The sequence below is a fragment of the Phyllobates terribilis genome, unplaced genomic scaffold (assembly GCF_046119375.1).
Source record: "Phyllobates terribilis strain yellow unplaced genomic scaffold, ASM4611937v1 Scaffold_1__5_contigs__length_1240528914, whole genome shotgun sequence".
Lineage (NCBI taxonomy): Eukaryota > Metazoa > Chordata > Amphibia > Anura > Dendrobatidae > Phyllobates > Phyllobates terribilis.
Genome location: NW_027362761.1, coordinates 908,482,892 through 908,508,994, shown reverse-complemented (window position 1 = coordinate 908,508,994; position 26,103 = coordinate 908,482,892). Strand labels below are relative to the sequence as shown.

At 42.2% G+C, this 26,103-nt stretch overlaps 1 protein-coding gene across 12 annotated transcripts in view; it reads right to left on the bottom strand.

Annotated features, from left to right (window-relative positions):
- The window catches only part of BLTP1 (bridge-like lipid transfer protein family member 1), a 303,862-nt gene that overhangs the window by 263,380 nt on the left and 14,379 nt on the right, over window positions 1-26,103 (bottom strand). For 11 of the 12 annotated variants that reach the window (XM_073641272.1, XM_073641320.1, XM_073641292.1 and 8 more), the window contains exons 2-5: window positions 24,988-25,106; window positions 22,634-22,750; window positions 19,823-19,901; window positions 17,927-17,991 (exon numbers count right to left, since the gene is read on the bottom strand). In XM_073641272.1, the coding sequence (XP_073497373.1) occupies window positions 17,927-17,991; window positions 19,823-19,901; window positions 22,634-22,750; window positions 24,988-25,081 (355 nt within the window). In that variant the 5' untranslated portion in view covers window positions 25,082-25,106. The remainder of the gene's footprint in view (window positions 1-17,926; window positions 17,992-19,822; window positions 19,902-22,633; window positions 22,751-24,987; window positions 25,107-26,103) is intronic. The other variant, XM_073641282.1, reaches the window with a different exon arrangement.

Sequence of the window (26,103 nt, the reverse complement as noted above, 5' to 3'; positions counted from 1 at the left end):
AACTATAACTGACAAACTCAACTCCCCCCTGCTGTTTTTATATTTGCAATTGTGTATATTTTCATGATCTTTTTTGTTCAGAATATTCCCTATTTTTTTTCCAGACATAAAAAAAAATTTCCACTAAATAATTTGATCAAATTGCCCTTTTTTTCCCAAAAATGTTTTATGTTTTCACATACTTGCATTGGTAGCCTAACACCCTGTATTGTTCATGCTTGTACAGGGGAAGCAAAGCTTAAATTTGGGATTCTGTAGAGCTCAGCAAAACAAGCAGCAAAATAGGTTAGCAAAAACACAACGTGTGAACATAGCCTTAGTCTCCCTGGTTTGTTGTCTGGTTTCTCACTATGCTGAGTGCTTCTCTCTACCCTCCATCAAACAAAGACTTCAAAATGCTGTGTAACCTGACAATACACTGTGCTTGTAGGCCATCTTGGTTTGACTAAGACATCAGTAGATATTGATTTCAGGAGGATGATGATTATGGGCGATGTAGAAAGTGGCTCAAAAGTGAATAAGCAAACAGTATTTCTCTTATAAAGATATATTAAAAAGTCTCTTATATTTGACTGTGATATTGATTTATACAAAGAATATTGAAACAGCAGTGACTATTTTAGTACATCTGATGAGATTGGTGTATTTACTTTGAATATCCATGTCAGAATGGGTGTATTATGTCCTGATTATATAAATTAACATTTTAAAAGTCTTGTTGTTATAGAATGAAATAGCTCCCGAGTCCAAGTGTAGCCAGTCTCTGGCAACCAATCCTGACTGACAGCTTATACTGAGCAGTGGGAGATCTTTTCAGCTGCAGGAAAAAAACACAGAGGAGCTGTCAATCAGGCTAGCTAAATGGAGATTAAGCTAAATGCTCCTAAAGGATTATACATTCTGACATGGACTTTCAAAGTAACCACATCAGCCTCATCTGGTTTGAGAGATCCATTTAGAAATGTATGCAGTTTGTATTGTGAAATCTTGTGACATATAAGATATGAGAAATTGAGAATTCTGGAAATAAGCATGATCACCGTATAACCCAATTCTAAACAACTTATGTGCACCACACAATTTAAAGCAGATGTCAGTTTAATATGCTGCCCTATGTAAAGGCAGTATGCTACAGGTGCTAGTGCTCAAGCGTGCTAAACTATACCAATTGGCTACTAGCAGCAAAAGAACACACCAAAAACTTAAGATAATATACACTGCTCAAAAAAATAAAGGGAACACTCAAATAACACATCCTAGATCTGAATGAATGAAATATTCTCATTGAATACTTTGTTCTGTACAAAGTTGAATGTGCTGACAACAAAATCACACAAAAATCATCAATGGAAATCAAATTTATTAACCAATGGAGGCCTGGATTTGGAGACACCCCCAAAATTAAAGTGGAAAAACACACTACAGGCTGATCCAACTTTGATGTAATGTCCTTAAAACAAGTCAAAATGAGGTTCAGTATTGTGTGTGGCCTCCACGTGCCTGTATGACCTCCCTACAACACCTGGACATGCTCCTGATGAGGTTGCGGATGGTCTCCTGTGGGATCTCCTCCCAGACCTGGACTAAAGCATCCGCCAACTCCTGGACAGTCTGTGGTGCAACGTGATGTTGGTGGATGGAGCGAGACATGATGTCCCAGATATGCTCAATTGGATTCAGGTCTGGGGAACAGGCAGGCCAGTCCATAGCTTCAATGCCTTCATCTTACAGGAACTGCTGACACACTCCAGCCACATGAGGTCTGGCATTGTCCTGCATTAGGAGGAACCCAGGGTCAACCGCACCAGCATATGATCTCACAAGGGGTCTGAGGATCTCATCTCGGCACCTAATGGCAGTCAGGCTACCTCTGGCAAGCACATGGAGGGCTGTGCGGCCCTCCAAAGAAATGCCACCCCACACCATTACTGACCCACTGCCAAACCGGTCATGCTGAAGGATGTTGCAGGCAGCAGATCGCTCTCCACGGCGTCTCCAGACTCAGTCACATCTGTCACATGTGCTCAGTGTGAACCTGCTTTCATCTATGAAGAGCACAGGGCGCCAGTGGAGACTTTGCCAATCCTGGTGTTCTGTGGCAAATGCCAAGCGTTCTGCACGGTGTTGGGCTGTGAGCACAACCCCCATCTGTGGACGTCGGGCCCTCATACCACCCTCATGGAGTCGGTTTCTAACAGTTTGTGCAGACAAATGCACATTTGTGGCCTGCTGGAGGTCATTTTGCAGGGCTCTGGCAGCGCTTCTCCTGTTCCTCCTTGCACAAAGGAGGAGGTAACGGTCCTGCTGCTGGGTTGTTGTCCTCCTATGGCCCCCTCCACATCTCCTGGTATCCGCTCCACGCTCTGGACACAGTGCTGACAGACACAGCTACCCTTCTTGCCACAGCTCGCACTGATGTGCCATCCTGGATGAACTGAACTACTTGCGCAACTTCTGTGGGTTGTACTGTAGACACCGCCTCATGCTACTGTACCTCTAGGGGTGAGCACAATGGCAAAATGAAAAAGTGACCAGAACAACAGCCAAAAAGGATGAGAACACAGAAATGGTCTGTGGTCACCACCTGCAGAACCGCTCCTTTATAGGGGGTATCTTGCTAATTGCCTATCATTTCTACCAGTTGTCTGTTCCATTTGCACAACAGCAGGAGAAATTGATTCACAATCAGTGTTGCTTCATAACTGGACAGGTAGATTTCACAGAAGTGTTACTGACTTGGAGTTATATTCTGTTGTTTAAGTGTTCCCTTTATTTTTTTGAGCAGTGTATATAGTAGCTGCTACAATATGCAGCCCTTACATAGAGCAGAGTAAGTTGACAGGTCCGGTTTAAAGAGGTTTTCTGGGCAAAATAAAAAATTTTCCAGGTGTATTGGTAGGTTTAAAAATAACCAACAAATTGATACTCACCTCCCAGCACTTACCTGGATCCAATGCAGGCTGCTCTGTAGTCTTGGTTAACACAAGGAGACGTCTCCGTTCAGCAGTAGCAGGACCACTGTGGTCTGTGATTGGCTGCAGAGGTCAGTTGACTTCCTCACTGTGTCATTAGAGACATCACAGATGATGCACTGTGGAAGTCCTCTAACCACGGTGGCCAATCCCAAATCGAATCCGCTTGGAACGATGACAACTTCTTGGTGTAAACGCAGACCATGGAGCAGCATGCGCTAGATCCAGGTAAGTGCCCGGAGGTATCGCTCTGTTATGTGCCAAGCAACCCGGAAGATTTCACAGGCAACCCCTATAAATTACTATAACAACATATAAGAAAGTCAGTGGTAATAAACGGTGAGGCTATGCTACGTTAGAATGTGAGATTTGTCCATCATCTTATCTAGAAGGAAAGCAGTCCGTATGCATGATAATTCATGAAATTACTCCAGTGAATTGGTTAGGAAATTAAAAGGAAAGTCAGTAATCATCATGTAATCCCAATATGCACTAACAATAATTTCATATCATGCAACAATAAACAATTACAATATATTCTCAATATAATTCCATATGCACATAGTGATGGATCTTGTTATGATTGGGAAACTTTCAGATGAGATGGAAAAATTCTAGAGGCTAAAAGGGAAAAAAACAAAAGTCCACTTAAGCCAGCTCTAGACTGGGACTTGCAGCCATAATAAAGATTCTAAAATGTAGCTGTTTTATGGTCATCTAAAAAAGGGACTATGAGGGATAAAGAAATAAAGATTCACCCTTAGTTTTTGGTTCTTTTTCTATACTCAGCCAAAGTTTCCATTTTCTGGTGATTTAGAACAGAGCTGGGTAAAGAGCGGCCCGCGAGCCACATCTGGCCCTTTGGCTGTTCCAGGCCGGCCCACAGACTGAGACAGCCGAAGGGCTTAAAATATTGGCCCAAGGGGGTTCATACGATATGTGGGAGATCATAATGTACATAATGGGCTATTGGGGGGAGGCTTATGTTGTATATGGGAGGCTATGTGGGGGCTCATCCTGTATATAAGAGGATAAGTGGTGGCTCATGCTGTATATATGAAGCTATGTGGGGGCTCACACTGTATATAGGAGTCTATGTGGGGGCTTATACTGTATATAGGAGGCTATGTGGGGGCTTATGCTGTATATAGTGGGCAGTGTGAGGGCTCACACTGCATATAGGGGGCTATTTGGGGCCTCACACTGTATACAGGAGGACATGTGGGGGCTCATACTGTATTTAGACAGCTATGTGGGGGCTCACACTGTATATAGGAGGCTATGTGAAGGCTCACACTGTATATAGAGAAGCCTAAGTGGGAGATCATACTGTATATTGGGGGCTCATACTGTAAATAGAAGGCTGTGTAAAGGTTCATACGGTATATGGGTGGCTGTGTGTGGGCTCATACGGTATATAGGGGGGTGTCAGCATATCTAATTCTGCTCAACATTAAGTGATACAATTAATCTTAATATAAAATAATAATTAGAATTAATATATTAATATTAATATTGAGAAGAATTAATTTTAGTGTATTGGCTCGGGTCTCCACAGCAGTCACAGTCTATCATGTGGCAACACAGGAAAATTAATTGCCCACTCCTGAATCAGGATTCTAGAACTGAAGAAAACACTGAATACTTTCCTCTCTAACTGATATAGTGTATATACATAATTCATTCCAATATCGCTATTAGATTGGAGAACTATACAACCAATTCCCTGTATTGTGAAGAAAGGCAGAAGAACATTTTAGAATTAGAAAGATTGGGAAAATGACATTTAATAATATTTGCTTTACTTACTACTTGTAGGTAGGAATACAGTATGACATAAACAAGAATAAGGGTATGTGCCCACGTAGCGTTTTTCAAGCGTATATGCTACGGAATTTACGCAGCGTAAACGCTTGTGAAACGCTAGATAATCCGCCCCCCATGGTCCCCAAGGGGATTCCGCAAGTTTAATGCCCATGCTGCGGATTTTTCCGCTGCGTTTATGATGGGGGGAAAAATCTGCAGCATGTCAATTAATTTTGCGTTTCCGCAAGCGGAATTGCCTTTGCAATGTAATAAAAAACGCAAGGCAATTCCGCATGTGGAAAAGGCGCGATAAACGCACGATAAACGCGTGCGGAATTCCGCATGCGTTTATCCGGGAGAGGACATGCCGAAATTAAGCAGAAAATTTCTGCTTCATTTCCGCAGCATGGGCACATAGCCTTAAGCACAAGATTGCTAGACCATCCACTGTGACTAAAGGTGAAGCTCCAGATTTAGAGCTTCTGCTGCTCAAAATTGTGAGAATTAAAGAGCACCCGTCAAGTAATTCATGCTGCCCAAGCACGATTGTCGGCAGGTATATTTTTCTCTGAAATGCCAGAGGCCTGCAGAAAATACATTGGGAAAGTACCCTTAGACCGAATATAGATGGTGCAGGTATTTTGAAAATTCATGTAGGAATAGCTGTATAATCCCAATATAGATACAGTCTGTACCGAGCAGTGTGAGATCTCTGCATCAGGAGGGACACGGACACACATCAGTCTCATCAGATCTAAGTTAATAATGTAAGCAATTTGTAATGTGAAATCTGGTAAAAGTTCTCCTTTAAAAATGCACCCTCAGCTGACTTTGCAAAGTGGTCATGTATTTTCATGAGGAACACCACTATTTCTGGACCTTAAATGACTTGTAGTCTAGATTCGTTTAAGCAGTTTTGCCCTTTGGTATCTGTAGCCACTAGGAGCCTCAGTAGTTTCTCTTCTTGCGCTTTGCCTACTTCTCCCTCCAGCTTCTCCCCCTCCATAGATTTATATTGGCAGAAGCTGTAATTTGCTCCTTCACTGAAGACAGAACTCCTCCAGTCTGTGAATGACAGGTTACTGCTGATATTTCAACCAGAGGAGGCAGGTCATTCACAGACGGAGGCAGGCGGAGGGGCAGGGGAATCACAGACCGAGAGGAAAAGACCCGGTATACAGTCTGGCCCCTGTGCACCGAAATCTATTTAGGAGCAAACTTAAAATGGTGATTAAAGAACAAAGTGAATTTCTTCACCAAAGGTATCAATTTAATCAGTATTACAGTCATGTGTTTACATTACAACATCGTGCCGACAGGTCCTCTTTAACTCCTTACATGCTGCTGTTAATAGTTTTGTTCCTGCTTTTGAAAAACGGTTTTGTTTCTGACCATGGTAGAAGATATAATTTGAAAAGTGGATAATATCATTATTTATGTATAATTGTAAATGCCGGTTCACACAATACAATAAAACAGGAAAGTAAAACACTTAATGAAGGAGAAAAGCAGAAAGTTAGGCTATTAATTAGAAGAATCTCCTCTAAGAGACTCTGATCAATTATACATAGAAAATTAAAGCGGACCGTGGTCCACAAGGGACACTGTCAAGATATCACTAACAAGAAGATGATTGCATTTTTTCTCTATGAATTAAATCTCTTGGGTAGCCACTGGGCCTCATTAAGAGACTAATCCTAAATTATGTAAGACAAATCAGGCAGGTTGCATTTAACTTGCAATCTTTAGCATTTAATAAAATAAAACAAAATGCCTGGAGTCTGACAGACATTTATGAGCTGACACACGGAAATTCATGTTAAGCCCCCTGTATTAATGAGCTTATAATCGCATAGCATAAGTCATAGCACCATATATGACAGGCATACTGTTTCCAAATCCAAACTACCATATGTGCCGATTAAAGGCTTTATTCCCAACACAGTTATCACCTATCCTCGGTATAGGTGATAACTTTTTGATTGATGGAGGTAGGACTGCCAGGACCCCCACTAATAGTAAGAAAAAAGATCTCACATGATCTTTTATGAAGAGGTCCAACAAATCTTCTTATATATTCGCTTACACTCCCTCCATGAATTTAATACGTTTGTTACACTGTGTAACTAATAAAGGTTCTTATTTCTATTTGGGCCATTTTGCTTCGATCTTTGGATGTTCTGATTTTTTGGAATTGCCCCTATATAGGTTGTTATCCTTTAACACAGTATAATGAAAACTTCGTCAACTTTCTTATATAGTTTGTACTTTAATTTTCTTTCACGATCTTTGCCAGTGAATCAAAACATTCTTGTTTGAATACAGACACTGAAAACCCTAATACTTCTGAAATTCGATACAATTGTATCCACTCTAGACAAGGCTGTGAGGTTAGCAGCCTGCACTCCCGACTGGTGCACTTAGAATAAGTAGCCAATTTTTTGTTCATTATGTTCTTGAAGATATTGCATAGAAGCAAAATAAAAAAATGCTAAATAAACATTAAAAGGGGTTTTCTCCACATAATAAATGGCTAAAATTGCCAGGTGATTGTACCATGCATTAAAAGTTAATAAAAATCCTCTCATTCTCAACAAAGTAGGGATTTTAACTTTATTGATTACGGCTTGTTGCCTAGGTTACCAGCTACCTTTGTAGTCTATCAGCGGTGGTCAACAAATATAAAAAAAAAAAAAACTGACCGGCACTTCCAAACAGACAAAGACAAGTGTGAACAGGTGAAAGCTAAGAGGGACATTCTATCTAACTAACAAATTATACCTGCACTCTGAAACACTATAACATGTAAACAGTGAATATATGAAATTGGAACTGCATTATTGCTGTAGAAAACATGATAAAAAAAGAAGGTACGTAGCGTATAAATTGGCCAGTTCGCGTAAGCCCAACAGCCACCCCTTTGTTGTGAGCTTAAACCTAACATGATGCCTCTACTGGGCTAAAAGCCTACAATTACATGGGCAGGTAGGATCAAGCCAAGGAGAGGCATCATATTAGGTTTTGGGTCCCAACAAAGGAGTACGCCTTATCGCTGGCTGTTGGGCTCACACAAATTTGCCAATTTGTGCACTAAGTACCTTCATTTTTTAGCATGTTTTCTACAGCAGCAATGCAGTTCTAATTTCATATATTCATTGTTTACATATTATAGTGTTTCATAGTGCAGCTTTAATTTGTTCTCAGCGGTGGTCTCCTAGAAAAGGAGTTCAGTGCATACAAGTACAAGCTCTTTTCAATAGATCTGAAACGGACCACATCACTGGATCCAGCCAGCTCCAGCGCTCCTGCACTCTTCTGCTGCTGCAGTCAAAGCAGCCTCTGCTAGCAGCATTGGAGCTCATGCAGTTCGGACCAGCAGCTCATCCCTACTCTGAAATGTCCATCACCAGGAATGCACTGACCCCAGCAAGCAGGAAGCCAGGAGGCTGGGGATGGACACCTGTACACTCCTGAAGATTGATCTTAAGAAAATCTCTCTACAAATTCAGCATAAATGTAAAGTATCAAGCTCAGAGTTCAAGCACTCACACATGATAGAATTCACTGGTAATTAGTGTTGAGCGATACCTTCCGATATCAGGAAATATCGTATCGGATTGGATCGGGCCGATACCCAAAAAGTATCGGATATCGCCGATTCCGATACCGGAAACCAATGCAAGTCAATGGGACACAAATATCGGAATGAAAATAAACCCTTTCTTTCCTTGTAGGTTAATTCTACATGATGTAAAACAACTAAGAATAATGTAGAATGACATGAAAAGCCGGCAATTCATCAGCGGCATACACCGGTACCCGACAATTTACAACAGAAAGAATAGAGCTTCACACATAGATTAGATAGATAGAAACATGTCAGTCACATATATATGAAGTACAGTGACAGTGTTGCTTACTGTACTTGTCATTTAGTGTAAAGGATTTATTAAAAAAAATATTAGTGTTTTCGTGCACCGTCTCTTTAAAAAAGCCGGCCGGCAATTCAGCAGCGGTACCCGACAATTTACAACAGACAGAATAGAGCTTCACACATAGATTAGATAGATAGAAACATGTCAGCCACATATATAAGAAGTACAGTGACAGTGTTGCTTACTGTACTTGTCATTTAGTGTAAAGGATTTATTTAAAAAAATAATAGTGTTTTCATGCACCGTCTCTTTAAGAAAGCCGGCCGGCAATTCAGCATCTGTACCCAACAATTTATAACAGAAAGAATAGAGAATCACACATAGATTAGATAGATAGAAACATGTCAGTCACATATATATGAAGTACAGTGACAGTGTTGCTTACTGTACTTGTCATTTAGTGTAAAGGATTTATTAAAAAAAATATTAGTGTTTTCGTGCACCGTCTCTTTAAGAAAGCCGGCCGGCAATTCAGCATCTGTACCCAACAATTTATAACAGAAAGAATAGAGAATCACACATAGATTAGATAGATAGAAACATGTCAGTCACATATATATGAAGTACAGTGACAGTGTTGATTACTGTACTTGTCATTTAGTGTTAAAATAAAGGATTTATTTAAAAAAAAATTGGCGTGGGGTTCCCCTTAATTTTAGGCTCTAGCGGAGGTTAAGCAGACAGCTGGGGCAAATGTTTGAAGCCTGGGAAGGGGGTAATACCCACGGAGCTTCCCAGGCTACTAATATCAGCCCCCAGCTGAATACCTAGCCTTTACTAGCTATTAAAATGGGGGAACCCCCCAAAAAAAATAACGTGGGGTCCCCCCTAATTTAATAGCTAGCACAGGCTAGGCAGACAGCTGGGGGCTGATATTAATAGCCCAGGAAGGGTGCCATGAATATTGGCCCCCTCCCAGGCTAGAAACACCAGCCGTCAGCCGCCCCAGAAATGGCGCATCCATAGGATGCGCCAATTCTGGCACTTAGCCTCGCTCTTCCACGCTGCCCTGGTGCGGTGGCAGGGGGTAATAGGGTTGGGGTTGATGTCAGCTTATAATGCCAGCTGACATCAAGCCCAGGTTAGTAATGGAGAGGCGTCTATAAGACACCCCCATTACTAACCCCATAGTCAAAGTTAAAAGAAAACACAAACACCCAGAATAAAGTCCTTTAATTGAAATAAAGACACAATCCTTTATTGTTCTAAATTAAACCATACTTACCATCACGCCCATTCCAGCTGAAGCCAACGATCTCCTGCAATAAAAGTAAAATAATAAAGCAACCTCATCCTTACCTTTCCATGGTTCCCAGGACAGCTTCAGCTCTGCTACATCGAGATGACAGGCTGGACCGCAGCAGAAAGCTGCCATCCAGCCTGTCATCCCGCAGACACTGAGAAGCGCAGGCATGCTTGCGCTCCTCAGTGTCTCTCTGTGACGTCATCCAGATGAGCCGAGTTCATGTCCAATGAACTCAGCTCACCTCATGCACGTCACTGACAGCGTGGGAAAATTCTCACGCTGAAGTGCTGAGTGCAGGAGAATTTTCCGACGCTGTCAGTGACGTACATGAGGTGAGCTGAGTTCATTGGACATGACCTCGGCTCATCTGGATGCCGTCACAGCCAGACACTGAGGAGTGGAAGTATGCCTGCGCTTCTCAGTGTCTGCGGGATGACAGGATGGATGGCAGTGTTCTGCTGCGGTCCAGCCTGTCATCTCGATGTAGCAGAGCTGAAGCTGTCGTGGGAGCCATGGAAAGGTAAGGATGATGTTGCTTTATTATTTTACTTTTATTGCAGGAGATCGTTGGCTTCAGCTGGAATGGGCGTGATGGTAAGTATGGTTTAATTTAGAACAATAAAGAATTGTGTGTTTATTTCAATTAAAGGACTTTTTTCTGGGTGTTGTGTTTTTTTAAATACTTTACTAGAAATTCATGGTGGTCATGTCTAATATTGGCGTGACCCCATGAATTTCGGGCTTAGGGTCAGCTGATAATGCCAAGCTGGCCTTAACCCCTTTATTACCCAGTGAGCCACCGCACCAGGGCCCTGGATGAGTTGGGTACAGCGCCAGAAGATGGCGCTTCTATGAACGCGCCATTTTCTGGGGCGGCTGCGGACTGCAATTTGCAGCGGGGGTGGCCCAGAAAGCTTGGGTCTCCCTGCGCTGCGGATTCCAGCCCCCAGCTGCCTAGTTGTATCTGGCTGGGCACAAAAATAGGGCGAAGCCCCACGCATTTTTTTTTAAATTATTTCATGAAATTCATGGAATAATTAAGAAAAAATGGGCTTCCCTATATTGTTGTGTCCAACCAGGTACAAATAGGCAGCTGGTGGTTGGGGGCAGCCCATTCCTGCCTGCTGTACCTGGCTGGACACAAATATAGTGCGAAGCCCCACGTCAATTTTTTTTTAATTATTTCATGAAATAATTTTTTTAAAAAAGGGCTTCCCTATATTGTTGTGTCCGGCCAGGTACAAATAGGCAGCTGGTGGTTGGGGGCAGCCTGTTCCTGCCTGCTGTACCTGGCTGGACACAAATATAGGGCGAAGCCCCACGTCAATTTTTTTTAAAATAAATCCTTTATTTTAACACTAAATGACATTTGAGGAGTTAATAAAGATGCAGTCCCTAAATTATTATTTATTTTTTAATTAATTTTTCCCAAAACTTTTGACGTGGGCTTCGCCATATTTTTGTATGCCAGCCAGGTACAGCATCCAGCTTCTATGAACGCGCCATTTTCCGGGGTGGCTGTGGACTGCAATTTTCAGCGGGGGGGGGGGGGGGGGGGCAGAAAGCTTGGGCCTCCCTGCGCTGCAGATTCCATCCCCCAGCTGCCTAGTTGTACCTGGCTGGACACAAAAATAGGGAGAAGCTTCACGTATTTTTTTTTTTTTAATTATTTCATGAAATTCATGAAATAATTAAGAAAAAAAGGGCTTCCCTATATTGTTGTGTCCAACCAGGTACAAATAGGCAGCTGGTGGTTGGGGGCAGCCCGTTCCTGCCTGCTGTACCTGGCTGGACACAAATATAGTGCGAAGCCCCACGTCAATTTTTTTTAAATCATTTCAGGAAATTCATGAAATAATTAAGAAAAATTGATGTGGGGCTTCGCCCTATATTTGTGTCCAGTCAGGTACAGCAGGCAGGAACGGGCTGCCCCCAACCACCAGCTGCCTATTTGTACCTAGCCGGACACAACAATATAGGGAAGCCCGTTTTTTCTTAATTATTCCATGAATTTCATGAATTTAAAAAAAAAAAACGTGGAGCTTCGCCCTATTTTTGTGTCCAGCCAGGTACAACTAGGCAGCTGGGGGCTGGAATCTGCAGCGCAGGGAGGCCCAAGCTTTCTGGGCCCCACCCGCTGCAAATTGCAGTCCGCAGCCGCCCCGGAAAATGGCGCGTTCATAGAAGCGCCATCTTCTGGCGCTGTACCCAACTCATCCAGGGCCCTGGTGCGGTGGCTCACTGGGTAATAAAGGGGTTAAGGCCAGCTTGGCATTATCAGCTGGCCCTAAGCCCGAAATTCATGGGGTCACGCCAATATTAGACATGACCACCATGAATTTCTAGTAAAGTATTTAAAAAAAACACAAACACCCAGAAAAAAGTCCTTTAATTGAAATAAAGACACAATTCTTTATTGTTCTAAATTAAACCATACTTACAGTCACGCCCATTCCAGCTGAAGCCAACGATCTCCTGCAATAAAAGAAAAATAATAAAGCAACCTCATCCTTACCTTTCCATGGCTCCCACGACGGCTCCAGCTCTGCTACATCGAGATGACAGGCTGGACCGCAGCAGAACGCTGCCATCCAGCCTGTCATCCCGCAGACACTGAGAAGCGCAGGCATACTTCCACTCCTCAGTGTCTGGCTGTGACGGCATCCAGATGAGCCGACAATGAACTCGGCTCACCTCATGTACGTCACTGACAGCGTGGGAGAATTCTCCTGCACTCAGCGCTTCAGCGTGAGAATTTTCCCACGCTGTCAGTGACGTGCATGAGGTGAGGTCATGTCCAATGAGCTCGGCGCACCTCATGCACGTCACTGACAGCGTGGGAAAATTCTCACGCTGAAGCGCTGAGTGCAGGAGAATTTTCCCACGCTGTCAGTGACGTGCATGAGGTGAGCTGAGTTCATTGGACATGACCTCGGCTCATCTGGATGCCGTCACAGCCAGACACTGAGGAGCGCAAGCATGCCTGCGCTTCTCAGTGTCTGCGGGATGACAGGCTGGATGGCAGCGTTCTGCTGCGGTCCAGCCTGTCATCTCGATGTAGCAGAGCTGAAGCTGTCCTGGGAACCATGGAAAGGTAAGGATGAGGTTGCTTTATTATTTTACTTTTATTGCAGGAGATCATTGGCTTCAGCTGGAATGGGCGTGACTGTAAGTATGGTTTAATTTAGAACAATAAAGAATTGTGTCTTTATTTCAATTAAAGGACTTTTTTCTGGGTGTTTGTGTTATTTTTAAATACTTTACTAGAAATTCATGGTGGTCATGTCTAATATTGGCGTGACCCCATGAATTTCGGGCTTAGGGCCAGCTGATAATGCCAAGCTGGCCTTAACCCCTTTATTACCCAGTGAGCCACCGCACCAGGGCCCTGGATGAGTTGGGTACAGCGCCAGAAGATGGCTCTTCTATGAACGCGCCATTTTCCGGGGCGGCTGCGGACTGCAATTTGCAGCGGGTGGGGCCCAGAAAGCTTGGGCCTCCCTGCGCTGCGGATTCCAGCCCCCAGCTGCCTTGTTGTACCTGGCTGGACACAAAAATAGGGCGAAGCCCCACGTATTTTTTTTTTTAATTATTTCATGAAATTCATGGAATAATTAAGAAAAAAAAGGGCTTCCCTATATTGTTGTGTCCGGCTAGGTACAAATAGGCAGCTGGTGGTTGGGGGCAGCCCGTTCCTGCCTGCTGTACCTGACTGGACACAAATATAGGGCGAAGCCCCACATAATTTTTTTTTAATTATTTCATGAATTTCCTGAAATAATTAAAAAAAAATTGACGTGGGGCTTTGCACTATATTTGGGTCCAGCCAGGTACAGCAGGCAGGAACGGGCTGCCCCCAACCACCAGCTGCCTATTTGTACCTGGTTGGACACAACAATATAGGGAAGCCCTTTTTTTCTTAATTATTCCATGAATTTCATGAAATAATTAAAAAAAAAAAAAACGTGGAGCTTCTCCCTATTTTTGTGTCCAGCCAGGTACAACTAGGCAGCTGGGGGATGGAATCTGCAGCGCAGGGAGGCCCAAGCTTTCTGCCCCCCGCTGAAAATTGCAGTCCGCAGCCGCCCCGGAAAATGGCGCGTTCATAGAAGCTGGATGCTGTACCTGGCTGGCATACAAAAATATGGCGAAGCCCACGTCAAAAGTTTTGGGAAAAATTAATTAAAAAATAAATAATAATTTAGGGACTGCATCTTTATTAACTCCTCAAATGTCATTTAGTGTTAAAATAATGGATTTATTTAAAAAAAAAATGGCGTGGGATCCCCCATAATTTTAGTCTCTAGCGGAGGTTAAGCAGACGGCTGGGGCAGATGTTTGAAGCCTGGGAAGGGGGTAAAACCCACGGAGCTTCCCAGGCTACTAATATCAGCCCCCAGCTGAATACCTAGCCTTTACTAGCTATTAAAATGGGGGACCCCCCCCCAAAAAAATGACGTGGGGTCCCCCCTATTTTAATAGCTAGCAAAGGCTAGGCAGACAGCTGGGGACTGATATTAATAGCCCAGGAAGGGTGCCATGAATATTGGCCCCCTCCCAGGCTAGAAACACCAGTCGTCAGCCGCCCCAGAAACTCTGGCACTTAGCCTCGCTCTTCCACGCTGCCCTGGTGCGGTGGCAGGGGGTAATAGTGGTGGGGTTCATGTCAGCGCCAGCTGCCATGAAGCCCAGGTTAGTAATGATGGGCGTCTATAAGACACCCCCATTACTAACCTACAAAGTGTTAAAAAGAAAAAACACACTACACCCAGAAAAAAATAATTTATTTGAAATAAAACACACAATTTTATTTAATTCTTAGTTTACTAAAAATAATAGTTACCTGTCCACGTTCCTGCGCTGATCTCCCATGCACAGCTGTCACATCTGGAGATGGTGACAGCTGTGCATGGCTGCTGTAAGCTCACGCTGCCGGGAACACGTCCGCTCCCGGCAGCGGGAGCCACTGACTGAGGTCACCGGAGTGAATTCAGGCAGCGCAGCTCCGGAGACCTCCTTTACGGCACTGCTGTACCGTGGGAATTTCTCACGATACAGCAGGGCCGTAAAGGAGCTAACCGGAGCAGCGCTGCCTGAACTCCGGTGAACCCTTACGGCCCCGTCATTCTAGCGGCGGCAGCGGTTCAGAGCGGTCACATTCTATGTGGCTGCTCTGAACTGGAGATCTTCGTGGGACACTCGTGGACTGCTACGGAGGGGTAAGGATAAGGTTGTGGTTTATTATTTTATATTTTATTACAGGAGATCGATGGCTTCAGGGAATTAGGAGTCTAGGTGAGTATAGGTGTAATTTTTTATTTTTTACTTTATTTTAGGTGGCGATCGGCGGGGACAGGTAATGTATAAACTAATTTATTGTAGGTAACCACTGGCCACCAATGACATGTATCTAACATTTATTGGGGACACAGTAGGGCAATTTAAATAGCAGGATCAGTCTGATGGGTACTACTGCTCCCATCGAGCTGATCCTGCTGGCAGGAGTGGACGGGGGACAGACATAGGCCGATGGGAGTAGTAGTGTCACATCGGCCTATGTCTGCCTGCACGCACACACCCGCACAGACACCGCGCACACCCGCACAAACATCGCGCACACACACCCCGCACACACACTAATCATGACGGGCTGATGGTCTGGGAGGTGAGGCTGACCTGTGCGGCCGTGGGAAAGTTCATGTGAGTTCATGCAGTCAAGCATGAACTCACATGAACCCTCTGAGGGCAACGCGGCGACTTCAAATGAACAGCTGATCGGCATCAGCTGATACCTCAGCTGTTCATTTGAAATAACCGGCGGGAAAGCGCAGCACAGAACGGGAAAGCCGGCGGTGAAGTCTTTTCACTGCCGGCTTCCCCGCCCGGGTCCTTCACTCCCCGCTCCTTGGAGCTGCGCTCCCCGCCCGGTCCTAACTTACGATCGGGATGGGAGGTGGCGAGGGGAGCGGAGGATCGGGGTGGGAGGCTGCGGGGAAGCAGTATGGGGCTGTGTGATTGTTTAAAAGCCGGCGGCTTTATACCGCCCGCCGGCTTTTAAACAATCAGGAGAATTCTCCCCCGCTGGGATGGCATTCTGATGACAGGCTGGATCGCGCTGCCATCCAACTTGTCATCCTTCACAGACACTGCAGAGCGCAGGCATTATGGGAACTTCCGATTCCGGTATCCGATATTGTAAAAGTATCGGAATTAAGTATCGGAATTCCGATACCGCGAATATCGGCCGATACCCGATATTTCAGTATCGGAATGCTCAACACTACTGGTAATATGTAAAATGTGTTTTAAAGTCTAAGTCACAAATACGATTACCGCCTAGAACTTTCAAGTTTGAAAGTGAGTTGCAGAAAAGAAAAAAAAATGAAACCCCACATAAACATGGATTCTTTAAAAATTGTTAAAACTCTAATGAAAAGATTTTAATGAGAAAAAAAATATTGAAAAAAAAACAACAACACGGATTAGTGCAAGACCATACCTGGGAGGAGATGAATGAATCGGCCTGCCTACCAAGAACCCTGCCAGTCCACTAATTAGATGTGAGACTATGATAATCTAGCATGGGTTGTGGCTAGGTTTCTGTTGCCGCTATAGATCTGAATGGAGCGGCTGAGAGCATGTATAACTTGGATGCTCCATTCAACCACAAGACCCCTGTCAGGGCAGAATGGGGGACATAAATCCCAAAGGTGGGACCCACACCTGTCTAACAATTAGCACCGATCCAACTGATAGATGCTAGTTTTAGCTACACCAGAATTCCCCCTTCCTTTTAAAGTTTTCCTAAAATTTTTAAATTTTCTTTTGAAAACTTAAAAATAATTTAAAAAGCATTTTGATTTTCTAATTCTCATAAAAATCTCAAAAATGAATTTCAATCGTAATTCTAACCCCTAACATTGTCTCAAGCTATGTGCCCACAATGCAGAAATGCTCAGGATTTTTTCCTGAGCGTTTCTGCATCTCCCTGGCAGAAAAAACGCATGCGGATTGTACATGCGGATTGTACATTCGTTTTTCCTGCCAGGGACAAGCGGAAGTGAAGCGTTCTTCACATGCATTTCCGCATGCGGGTTGACAAGCGCTTTCCAAGCGATTTTAGCATCACTTGGAAAGTGCTTGTCAACTTGGTCACTCTATATAAATTCATGCAAACGGCATGGATTTATATAGTGTGACTGTAAAGAATGGTAAAAAATAAAAAATTAAATCTATACTTGCCTTCTGATGGCCCCCGCAGTCTTTATTCGCTCCGTCCTCGCTTGCCGGCAGCTTGCGGTACACTACACTAAACGACCTGCCGTCACATGACTATGACGTCAGCGCAGGTCCTTCAGTCCACCGCGAGCTGCCGGCAAGGGAGGACAAGGAGACCGGGGGCCATCAGAAGGTAAATATAATATTTATTTTTTATTTTATTCTTTTTTTTACAGTTTTCTATGGTACCCAAGTCCGGAGGAGAGTCTCCTCTCCTCCACACCCGGGTACCATCCGCACATTGAAAAGCTTGAATTCCGCATGTACAGATGCAGTGATGCGGAATCCATGCGTTCCAATGCAAGTCAATGGCGGCAATTATGCTGCGTGTCCGCAAAATTATTTTTCCGCAATGATAATCCGCAGTGGAAATTTCCGCAGCATGTGCACAGCACATGCGGAATATCATTGGGGAACATGGCAGACCTTCTACCATGCATTTTTTAAGCGTTTCTGCAGCGTTTTTGCCGCTGCGGAAACGCTTAAAAAATGCATCGTGGGCACACAGCCTTATGTAGTGCAGAATTTTCAGTCTTCAAACACAATTTAAAAAAAAGGATCCCTGAACAACAGCGGACATCACCTAAGATATAAGCAATCTGGCATTCCCCTAGGATGGCAGACTTTGTATGGTGTGACAATACTTATAAAGGGTAATTTAATCATTGGAAATCAAGGAGTACACTCACCATGTTGTTTTTGTTTTGGATTATACATTTTCCACCATCGAAATATAATAAATCCATCCTGTATTCTGAAAGGTAATCAGGAAAAACAAATTGTTTTTTTCCACAATTAATCTCATATTTTCTTTGTTGCTTTAATTGTAACAGCAAGTAGTTAATACGCAGCGTATTAAATAAGACAAAACCTTCAGCACAAGGCAATGTACTGTGGAGCTTAACCAGCAGGACAATAAGATTATATGACCGCATGATTATATGATTAAACAAAGCAGAAATGGGCACCCAGCCTATGTGGCGGAGTATTACATAGATGCCAGAAACACAAAGCCATTGTACAACTACGGCCTCAGCTCCACCACTCAACTAACCGAAATGTGAAATTGTCTACCGTATAACAGAAAACTCAGGAGAAAAGACAGTGGGCAATTCATTTGTCACATTTTGGCTTTTCTCCAAGGTACAAAATGTTTTCATTTATTATATTATAAAACAACCTATCAATCTAAGTCCTCTGGAAAAAGGTTCATGCAATTTACGCAAAAGAGCAAAACGACATAGTGAAACCTCTGTCAGATTTAGTCTTTACGCCCAAAGATCAACAGACTAAGATTCATACGCTTTCAATATAGAATAGGTCCCAAACACAAAATCAGTATTATTTTAGGGTGTTATTCACACCCATATAATTATACACTATGCTGGACAGCTGATTCAATGCATAGCTCATGCTCCTTTAAGAGCTTGTTTCAACTGCTGCTCTGCAAGATCCATGCATTCTTTGTTATGGGACTTTCCTTGTTCGACCATGATGGTGCAAAGCAAACAGTCAGAAAGGGAAGGTCCTGTACACAGACTGTTGGAATATCGGACCTGTACAGGACAGATGCGGCTGAGCAGCAGATGAAAGGAGCTTCTAAAGGAGCACAAACTGGTCATTGAACAGCACTGCAGCACAGTGTTTGCAAGAGATTGAGACAAATAACTTTGCAAAGGCTGATCAATAATTAGTTATATAAAAAAGCTTAGTCACTCTTTTAAATTGATTTCCAGATTGTGACCACAGACCTAATGGTCTAATGATATAATTCATGAGAAAGAATTACGCTAAGGACAGGTGTCCTATAAAGTGTATGGCTATGTGCATATAGAGTTTTACGAGGAGGTTTGGGAGCAGAAACTGAGAGGCAACTACTGTAAATGGAATCTCTTAAAATCCTCCTCAAAAACATGGCAGTTCTGCTCCAAAAACGCTGCTAATCTCACATAAATACACATACTCTGCTCTGCAGAGGGGGCATGCTTATGGTAAAAAGTATTTTGATGACTTTCTTGTGAAATGTCTGATCAGTTCAGGTTCCTTCAACTAACACATGGATTACAGATAAACTGAATAGCTTCCAAGAAGAAAGTATGTGAAAGTATTTGGAGAGACACTCAACTTTTCATATACCGTAGGTTTAAATGTTAACCCCTTCTTGCCCACACTATGGAAATGAATAGGCTGATAGATTATTCTACATGAGGACTTTGCTGGCTCAGCATTCCACGCACAACGTGCTATTAGCATATTGGTGGAGCCCACATGGACTTCTTCTGGGGAACCCCATGACGTTAGTATGGAGGCATGCAAAGACCACGCAATCTGCATTCAAAAAGGTGCAATTCTAGCACAACCTAGCACCATTTTCTTATAGCTTAGGACATTACAAGAAATATCTATTTTTCATACAACTGACAATGCAAGTGCTTGTACAGTTCGCAGTCGTCAGCTTTATGTTTCCAAGGGCTCATTAGTTTGTCTGTGCAGAGCCGGCAGAATTCTGGGGCTGTTCCTGTCAGCACTTTATAGATCTGTCCACTGCTATCTAGACAAAACGAAAAACAACGTGAGAAACATACCTAATTGACATGTCCTCTGTAATATAGTAGATTTCACGTAACATAATCTTTCCAGAAAGGACGGAGAACGAAAATGATCCTATGGAAAAATGAGGTGGGAGAATGGATCAAACATATGAAAAATACGCAAAATACAGTAATTAGCAAGAAGATTCATCTACACTGTCTCAGTTATGTACCAGCTCCCACCTTAGTGACTTGTAGGGCTCAACTGTGTATTAGTGGGGTTGTCTATTCCAATAAACAACGTGCACCCCCTAGTCACAGGATAAATGGTAAGTGTAGAATCGCTGGGGGTCTGACTACTCGACCTCCACCAATCCTGAAAATCACAAGTGATCTGGGGGGGTCATTTATCATCTCTCCTGTGAAAAAGTGTACGAAAAGGTGTACGAAATCTTATTAACATCTAATCTGTGGAGTAATATGGCTTAATCAAATAAAATGGAATAATTCTACAATAGAAATGTGTCCAAGTTTCTCATATATAGCCAGTGTATATATCTCACGATTAGAGATGAGCGGACCAGCGGAAGTTCAGGTTCAGCCGAACTTTAGTCCAAAGTTCGGTTCAGGTACCAGGACTGGGCCCCAACTTGAACCTGAACCCCATAAATATCAATGGGGACCCAAGCTTTGGAGCTGAAAAATCTCTCCCTCTCTCCCCGAACTGAAATAAGGACTTCAAGGGAAAGTCCGAGTACGGTGTTCAGCACCAGGAACTAAGTGTCCGGTTTGAACCCCGAACTTTACAGTTCAGGTTCGCTCATCTCTGCTCACGATCCCTAAAACTACATGTTGGAGCAGTTTTCAGTCATTGGGTGAACTCCTACTTATAGCTCTAATAACTTTACTTAACCCATTGTCTCTGCAGCCAATTTTCATTCCTGCGCTTTCATTTTTCCCGCCTTTCTTCTAAGAGCCATACAATGCTTACTTTTCCGTTGACATGCCATATGAGTGCTTGTTGTTTTTGCAGATAAGCCGTAGTTTTGAATAACGCCATTCATTTTACCATATAACATACTTTGTTTGGGGGGGGGGGGGTTCATATATATTTTGTGGTAAAAATTACTTTGAACTATGATTCTCCAGGTCAGCACGATTAGGGAGAAACAAAACAAAGATTTGCTATCCTTTAAATAGAGAAAAAACACATTTAGATTTGTAAAAAAAAAATAAAAAAAATAAAATTACTGTATTTTGTCACCAATTTCCGCAACCCGTATCATTTTTCATTTTTTGCTGACTGAGCTGTGTGGGTTTGCTTTTTTGCGCTTTAGTTACACAAATTTGGGGTAGGTACGACATTTTGTGGCACTTTTTAATGCTTTTTTTTTTCCTTTTAGGGAGGGGTGGTTTTGCATTCGGCACAAATGCAAAAACCACAATTCCGGCATTCTGCTTTTTTTTCTCATTGTTGCACTTAATGATTAAGATACCAGAAATTCATTTTATATTTTAAAGCTCTGACTTTTATGGATGCAGCGATAGCAAATATATTTATTTTTTATTTTTAATGGGGGAAAAGGGGGGCGTTTCGAACTTTTAGGCTTTTACGTTATTTTTTTCATCTCCTTGAGGAATTAGATCATCCAACCGCTTATACTACATAATACAATACCAAAACTGTGGTCTCATTTAAAGCTCAACACACAGCTGAGCTTCAGGGGAGGACAAAGATGGCAGTGACATGATCATTCAGCACCCCCCTAGCCTGTCACAGTAACTCATCGGGGTCCCACAATCATGTCATAGCGCACCAATGGGAATTGATATGCTCGAGCACCAACATGTGTCCCAAATAAACGCCATTGTCAGAGATTGACAATTACACTTACATGTAGAGCTTAGCTTGGTCCGCGGCTGTTAGAGACAAATGTCGGCTATTTAACATTGTTTAAATTAGGGTTTTATGTTAAATTTATTTTCTGAAAAAAAATCCTCAAAATAGATGATGCTCACAGCTCACCTCCGCCCTCTCCCTTCACAGTGACCTTTGCCAAAATTGGAGAATGGCCAGAAAATATTTCTATACAATTCAGAGTCGACCTATTGCTGCTAATGTCCATGTAGCTGCTCAAAAAAAAAGGAAGTCTGAGTCTAATCTTCGGGTCTGTGCACACCTTGTGTTTTTGCTGCGAAAAATGCAATTTTTACACTCTGAGCAAAGTGAATGAGCGTTTCAAAATCATCTGCACACGCTGCTTATTTTTTCCTTGCAGATTTAAAGCGGTTTCCAATCTGCAGAATGTTAATTCTCACAGCGGTTTTGCAGCAATTTATCACCCATTCTAATGAATGGGGGGAGGTGGGGGACTAAAGCGCAAGCAAAAGTGCATGTTTTAATGCAACGTTTTTTTTCCTGCCAAGATACATGTTTTTGATGCAGACATGCTTGCGGCAAATACTTAACGTGTGCATATACCCTTAGGCCTAGTAGTCAGTGTGAGTATCTTAATCTAATTTTAAATAATGATATAGAAAACTGGAACAGAAACTTATAGAAAATAAATCCATTTAACATTAAAAACCTGATTTAAACAATAGGTCATTTTCTGATGACGCGTTCCCTTCAAACTTGAATGACCCGTACTCCCGAGTATACAAACAGTAATCTGTGAACCATGACTTTATAAATGCATCACATGATAAAGTGTTAAAATAGCACCAAACATCTATGCAAAATCAGCAAGTCTGCATAACTTCCTTTTTATATGCCATACACTAACCTTTGTGAGATAAAGCCATGAGAATTGTTCTGCATCTTTTTCTTGTAAGAAGATACAAATGTTTTAGAAGAGAACTCACCAATATGAATGTATCCATCTTTGTACAGCCTATTTAATACCAGTGTTAAAATCAGTCCTACATTGCGGGAATTGTAATAAGTTAGATAAATAATCCATCCACAGGATAAGATGGTAGCTGCAATCAAATAAAAAATTATTGAATTGCAAACAGAAACAAAAATACAATTTTTCCATATCTGTATTTCCCAAATTGCATTAAAGCAGCCAGTAGTCACATTCACAATCAAACTGGTTAAAGGGGAATGTCCCAACTAGCAAAGTGGCATCAAATAGTATCAGATCCTTACAATGATGAGGACGTAACTGTAAGTTAGCACTGTAGGTTCTTTATTCACAAGGTCTGTAGGGGTCCAGGTAAGACCACTGATGACCATAAGTAATAGCATAGCCTAGCGACATGCCATCATGTTATTAGATGGGAATACCCCTTTAAATGAAGAACATTTATTACTGTATACTATCAGTAATGGATCAATAATAACATGTGCAATGCTATTTCCATACAGGGGTTTATAGTACTTTGAGACATTTAAGATCTATTTTTTTTCCTAATGTTTCTTGCATTAGTTTAAGATCAACAAATTTGCAAATGTACTGCCAAAAATGGCTCTCACATATTCAGAACAAGGCAGAAACACACAGAACAGAAACTGTACCTTTAAGATTCAAGGTGTAAAAGATATTAACTTTCCTTGTCTCCTTTAAGACTTTTACAAGCTTCAAAATGCAAAAGCTAACAAACATAAGTGATGTAAAGGGCATACCCACCACAGAGGTAGACCGCTACCAGAGGCAGCTGTCTAATGGGGATGTCATGCCAGAATATCAGCTCCTGGCAGAAACTGGAAATGTGTAACCGCCAGTATATTAAATACAGTAGAAGTAGAAACTGACAACCAGATCATCAAAATTAGGAAGGATTCAAAATGGAGAAAAGACAAAAAAAATTCACAGCAGAGAAAACCAAACAAAAAGCTCTTGTAGGATGTAGCCTGTGTATAACCGTGTAATGTGTCTACAGCAGTGTAGCCGGAGAGCGACTACACCAATAACGCCAGGCGCAGGCAATTTCAGGCCCCACACATCACCTATTTAAGTTAATGGCCATTTTATGTCCTGTACTTTTTCACTACTTTTCAAAAGCTGCTCGAGGGGAAACAATCGTTAATACATAAAGAAATGCCACATACCACCCCAAACAACTGGTGCCTTAGCACCACCACACCCCAGTGGTCTGCGCAAGGACAGGAAGTGATGACTGCCCATTCATCAGAATCCTGACCCAGCAAACCATCAGTGGCCTCATCCATCCGGTAACTGAATGGACAGGTCATCACTTCCAGTCCAGCGGAGACCACAAGAACAGTGAAGCTGTAGCAGTGGGGGGGATTCAAATGGTGAGTAACACTTCTTTTAATTACCATGATCTTTTCCTTCTGACAACTGTTAAGTTAGGTACAGCAAATTACAGCTACAGGACTGTAAATCTAATAGCCAAAAGAGTACAAAAATGTTGTTCCATCTAACTAGAAACATATATTATATTATATATATACAGTATATATTATACACATATACAGCTGAAACCAGAAGTTTACATACACTATATAAAAAGACACATATGCATGTTTTTCTCAATATCTGACATGAAATAAGAATAAACCTTTCCTGTTTTACGTCAATTAGGATTACCATCATTTTTAATATTTGCCAAATGCCAGAATAATGAGAGAGAGAGAATGTTTTAAGGTTTTAAGAGAATGTTTCAAATATATATATATATATATATATATATATATATATATATATATATATAAAATCGGAGAGCAGACTCTCATATGTGGCAGAATATTAAACCAACAGATGAGCCGAAAGGGAATCTCTCAGTCAATTAATGATGCCCAAAACCACTGGGAGAATGAATCAGACCATGGTATGGGTATGTTTTTCTTTGAAACACTCTGCATTTCAGAAAAAATATACTTTAAAGATCCAGCTGGGGACCATAAGGAAAAACCACACTGGTCTGACACCAGATATACACATGTAAGATAGACCTGTCCATCAACTAAGGATGTTGGTGTCGGACTAATCTCATTCCTTCTTTAAACTATGTTTTCTCTGAAATGCCAGTATGTTTCAAAGAAGAACGTGCTTGCTACAATCGTGCGTCCAGGCTCTGATTAATGCTACCTGTGGTTTGGGCAGCAAGAATTGACTGGCAGGTTCCCTTTAAAAGATCCTGTTGGGAATAAAATGCAAACCACTAAATTTGCCAGTCAAACAATCCAGTATGTGACTTTCATAAAGGAGACAGACTGGAGAACAAGAGCTTTATATATTGGAACTTACCAACAAGCAGCCATACCACATTGGAATTGTGTTCAGTAAGATATCCTTCAAGTTCAGTAATAGTTGGAACAAAACTTTCATTAGCCGTGTCCATTGTTAGCAGCCTTTTCACTCACTGCCTGGAAAAAGATAATACAGTTAGCCACAAAAACTATCACTATCCATCTTATGTATCTGTAAAATAAACCCTTGTACTACAATATCAGCAAACAAAGCAAATCCCCAGTACTGCAGACTTCAGATCATCTGGAATCTTCCCCTCTTCTCCCCCCCATAAACTATAGGAGTCCATTTAGGTCATTTGCTCATCTTTTCTCTGATGCTATTACTAATATTAGAAATAATACAAAAGTAAACAAAAAGTGGATACAAAAAATCCAATATTGTGCAGGGAAACAATATTTTAATATCTGAGGAAGTGAGGATACAGTCTACACAATAAAATATCCATTTATCCCTCATAAGGCAAATGACGAGTATTTGCACACCACATATTTAACATCGCTGGGCAGGCTTACGCTTGAAGGGCCACACTCCCGTCATATGCGATCTATGACTCACAGACGGCACGCTTGTGCTCCAAATAACAAAATATATGATCAGAACAGGTGCACTATTCGCTTTTCATTAGTTTAATCAAAAAAGGCCTAACTCACAATTTGCATTATTATATGAAAAAACTGGGCATGAATCCAAAAAAACACATTCTGTCGGTCGCACTTCTTATCCCTTCAGGCACCAATATCGCCCCTGGTTAAAAAATAGGCTTCCAATATGTCATGCCTCAACCTGCTTCCTGTCTGCTACACTATTGCTAAAGGCTGTACTCACCTTTTTACATGTTGGTTATCTAATTTTCAAGCTTCAATCATCTCTTTGGTTTTGTTTTGTGTACTTTGTACATACAGGGGTGTTGGCTCGCCCTTTTTGGGCTGGCCATTTTTTCTATTTAGCTTTACACAGGCAGATGTTGTAACAGTCAGGTCTGGGTCCTGCTCTGCGTCTATTTTGAGCCCTGCAGGCACGTAGCAAGGTGGGCTACAAGAGTTACGGACCATCCAGATTGGGTACACCTTGTCGCGGTGGGATGACTTCTATGCTCTTTTGAGCAAAATA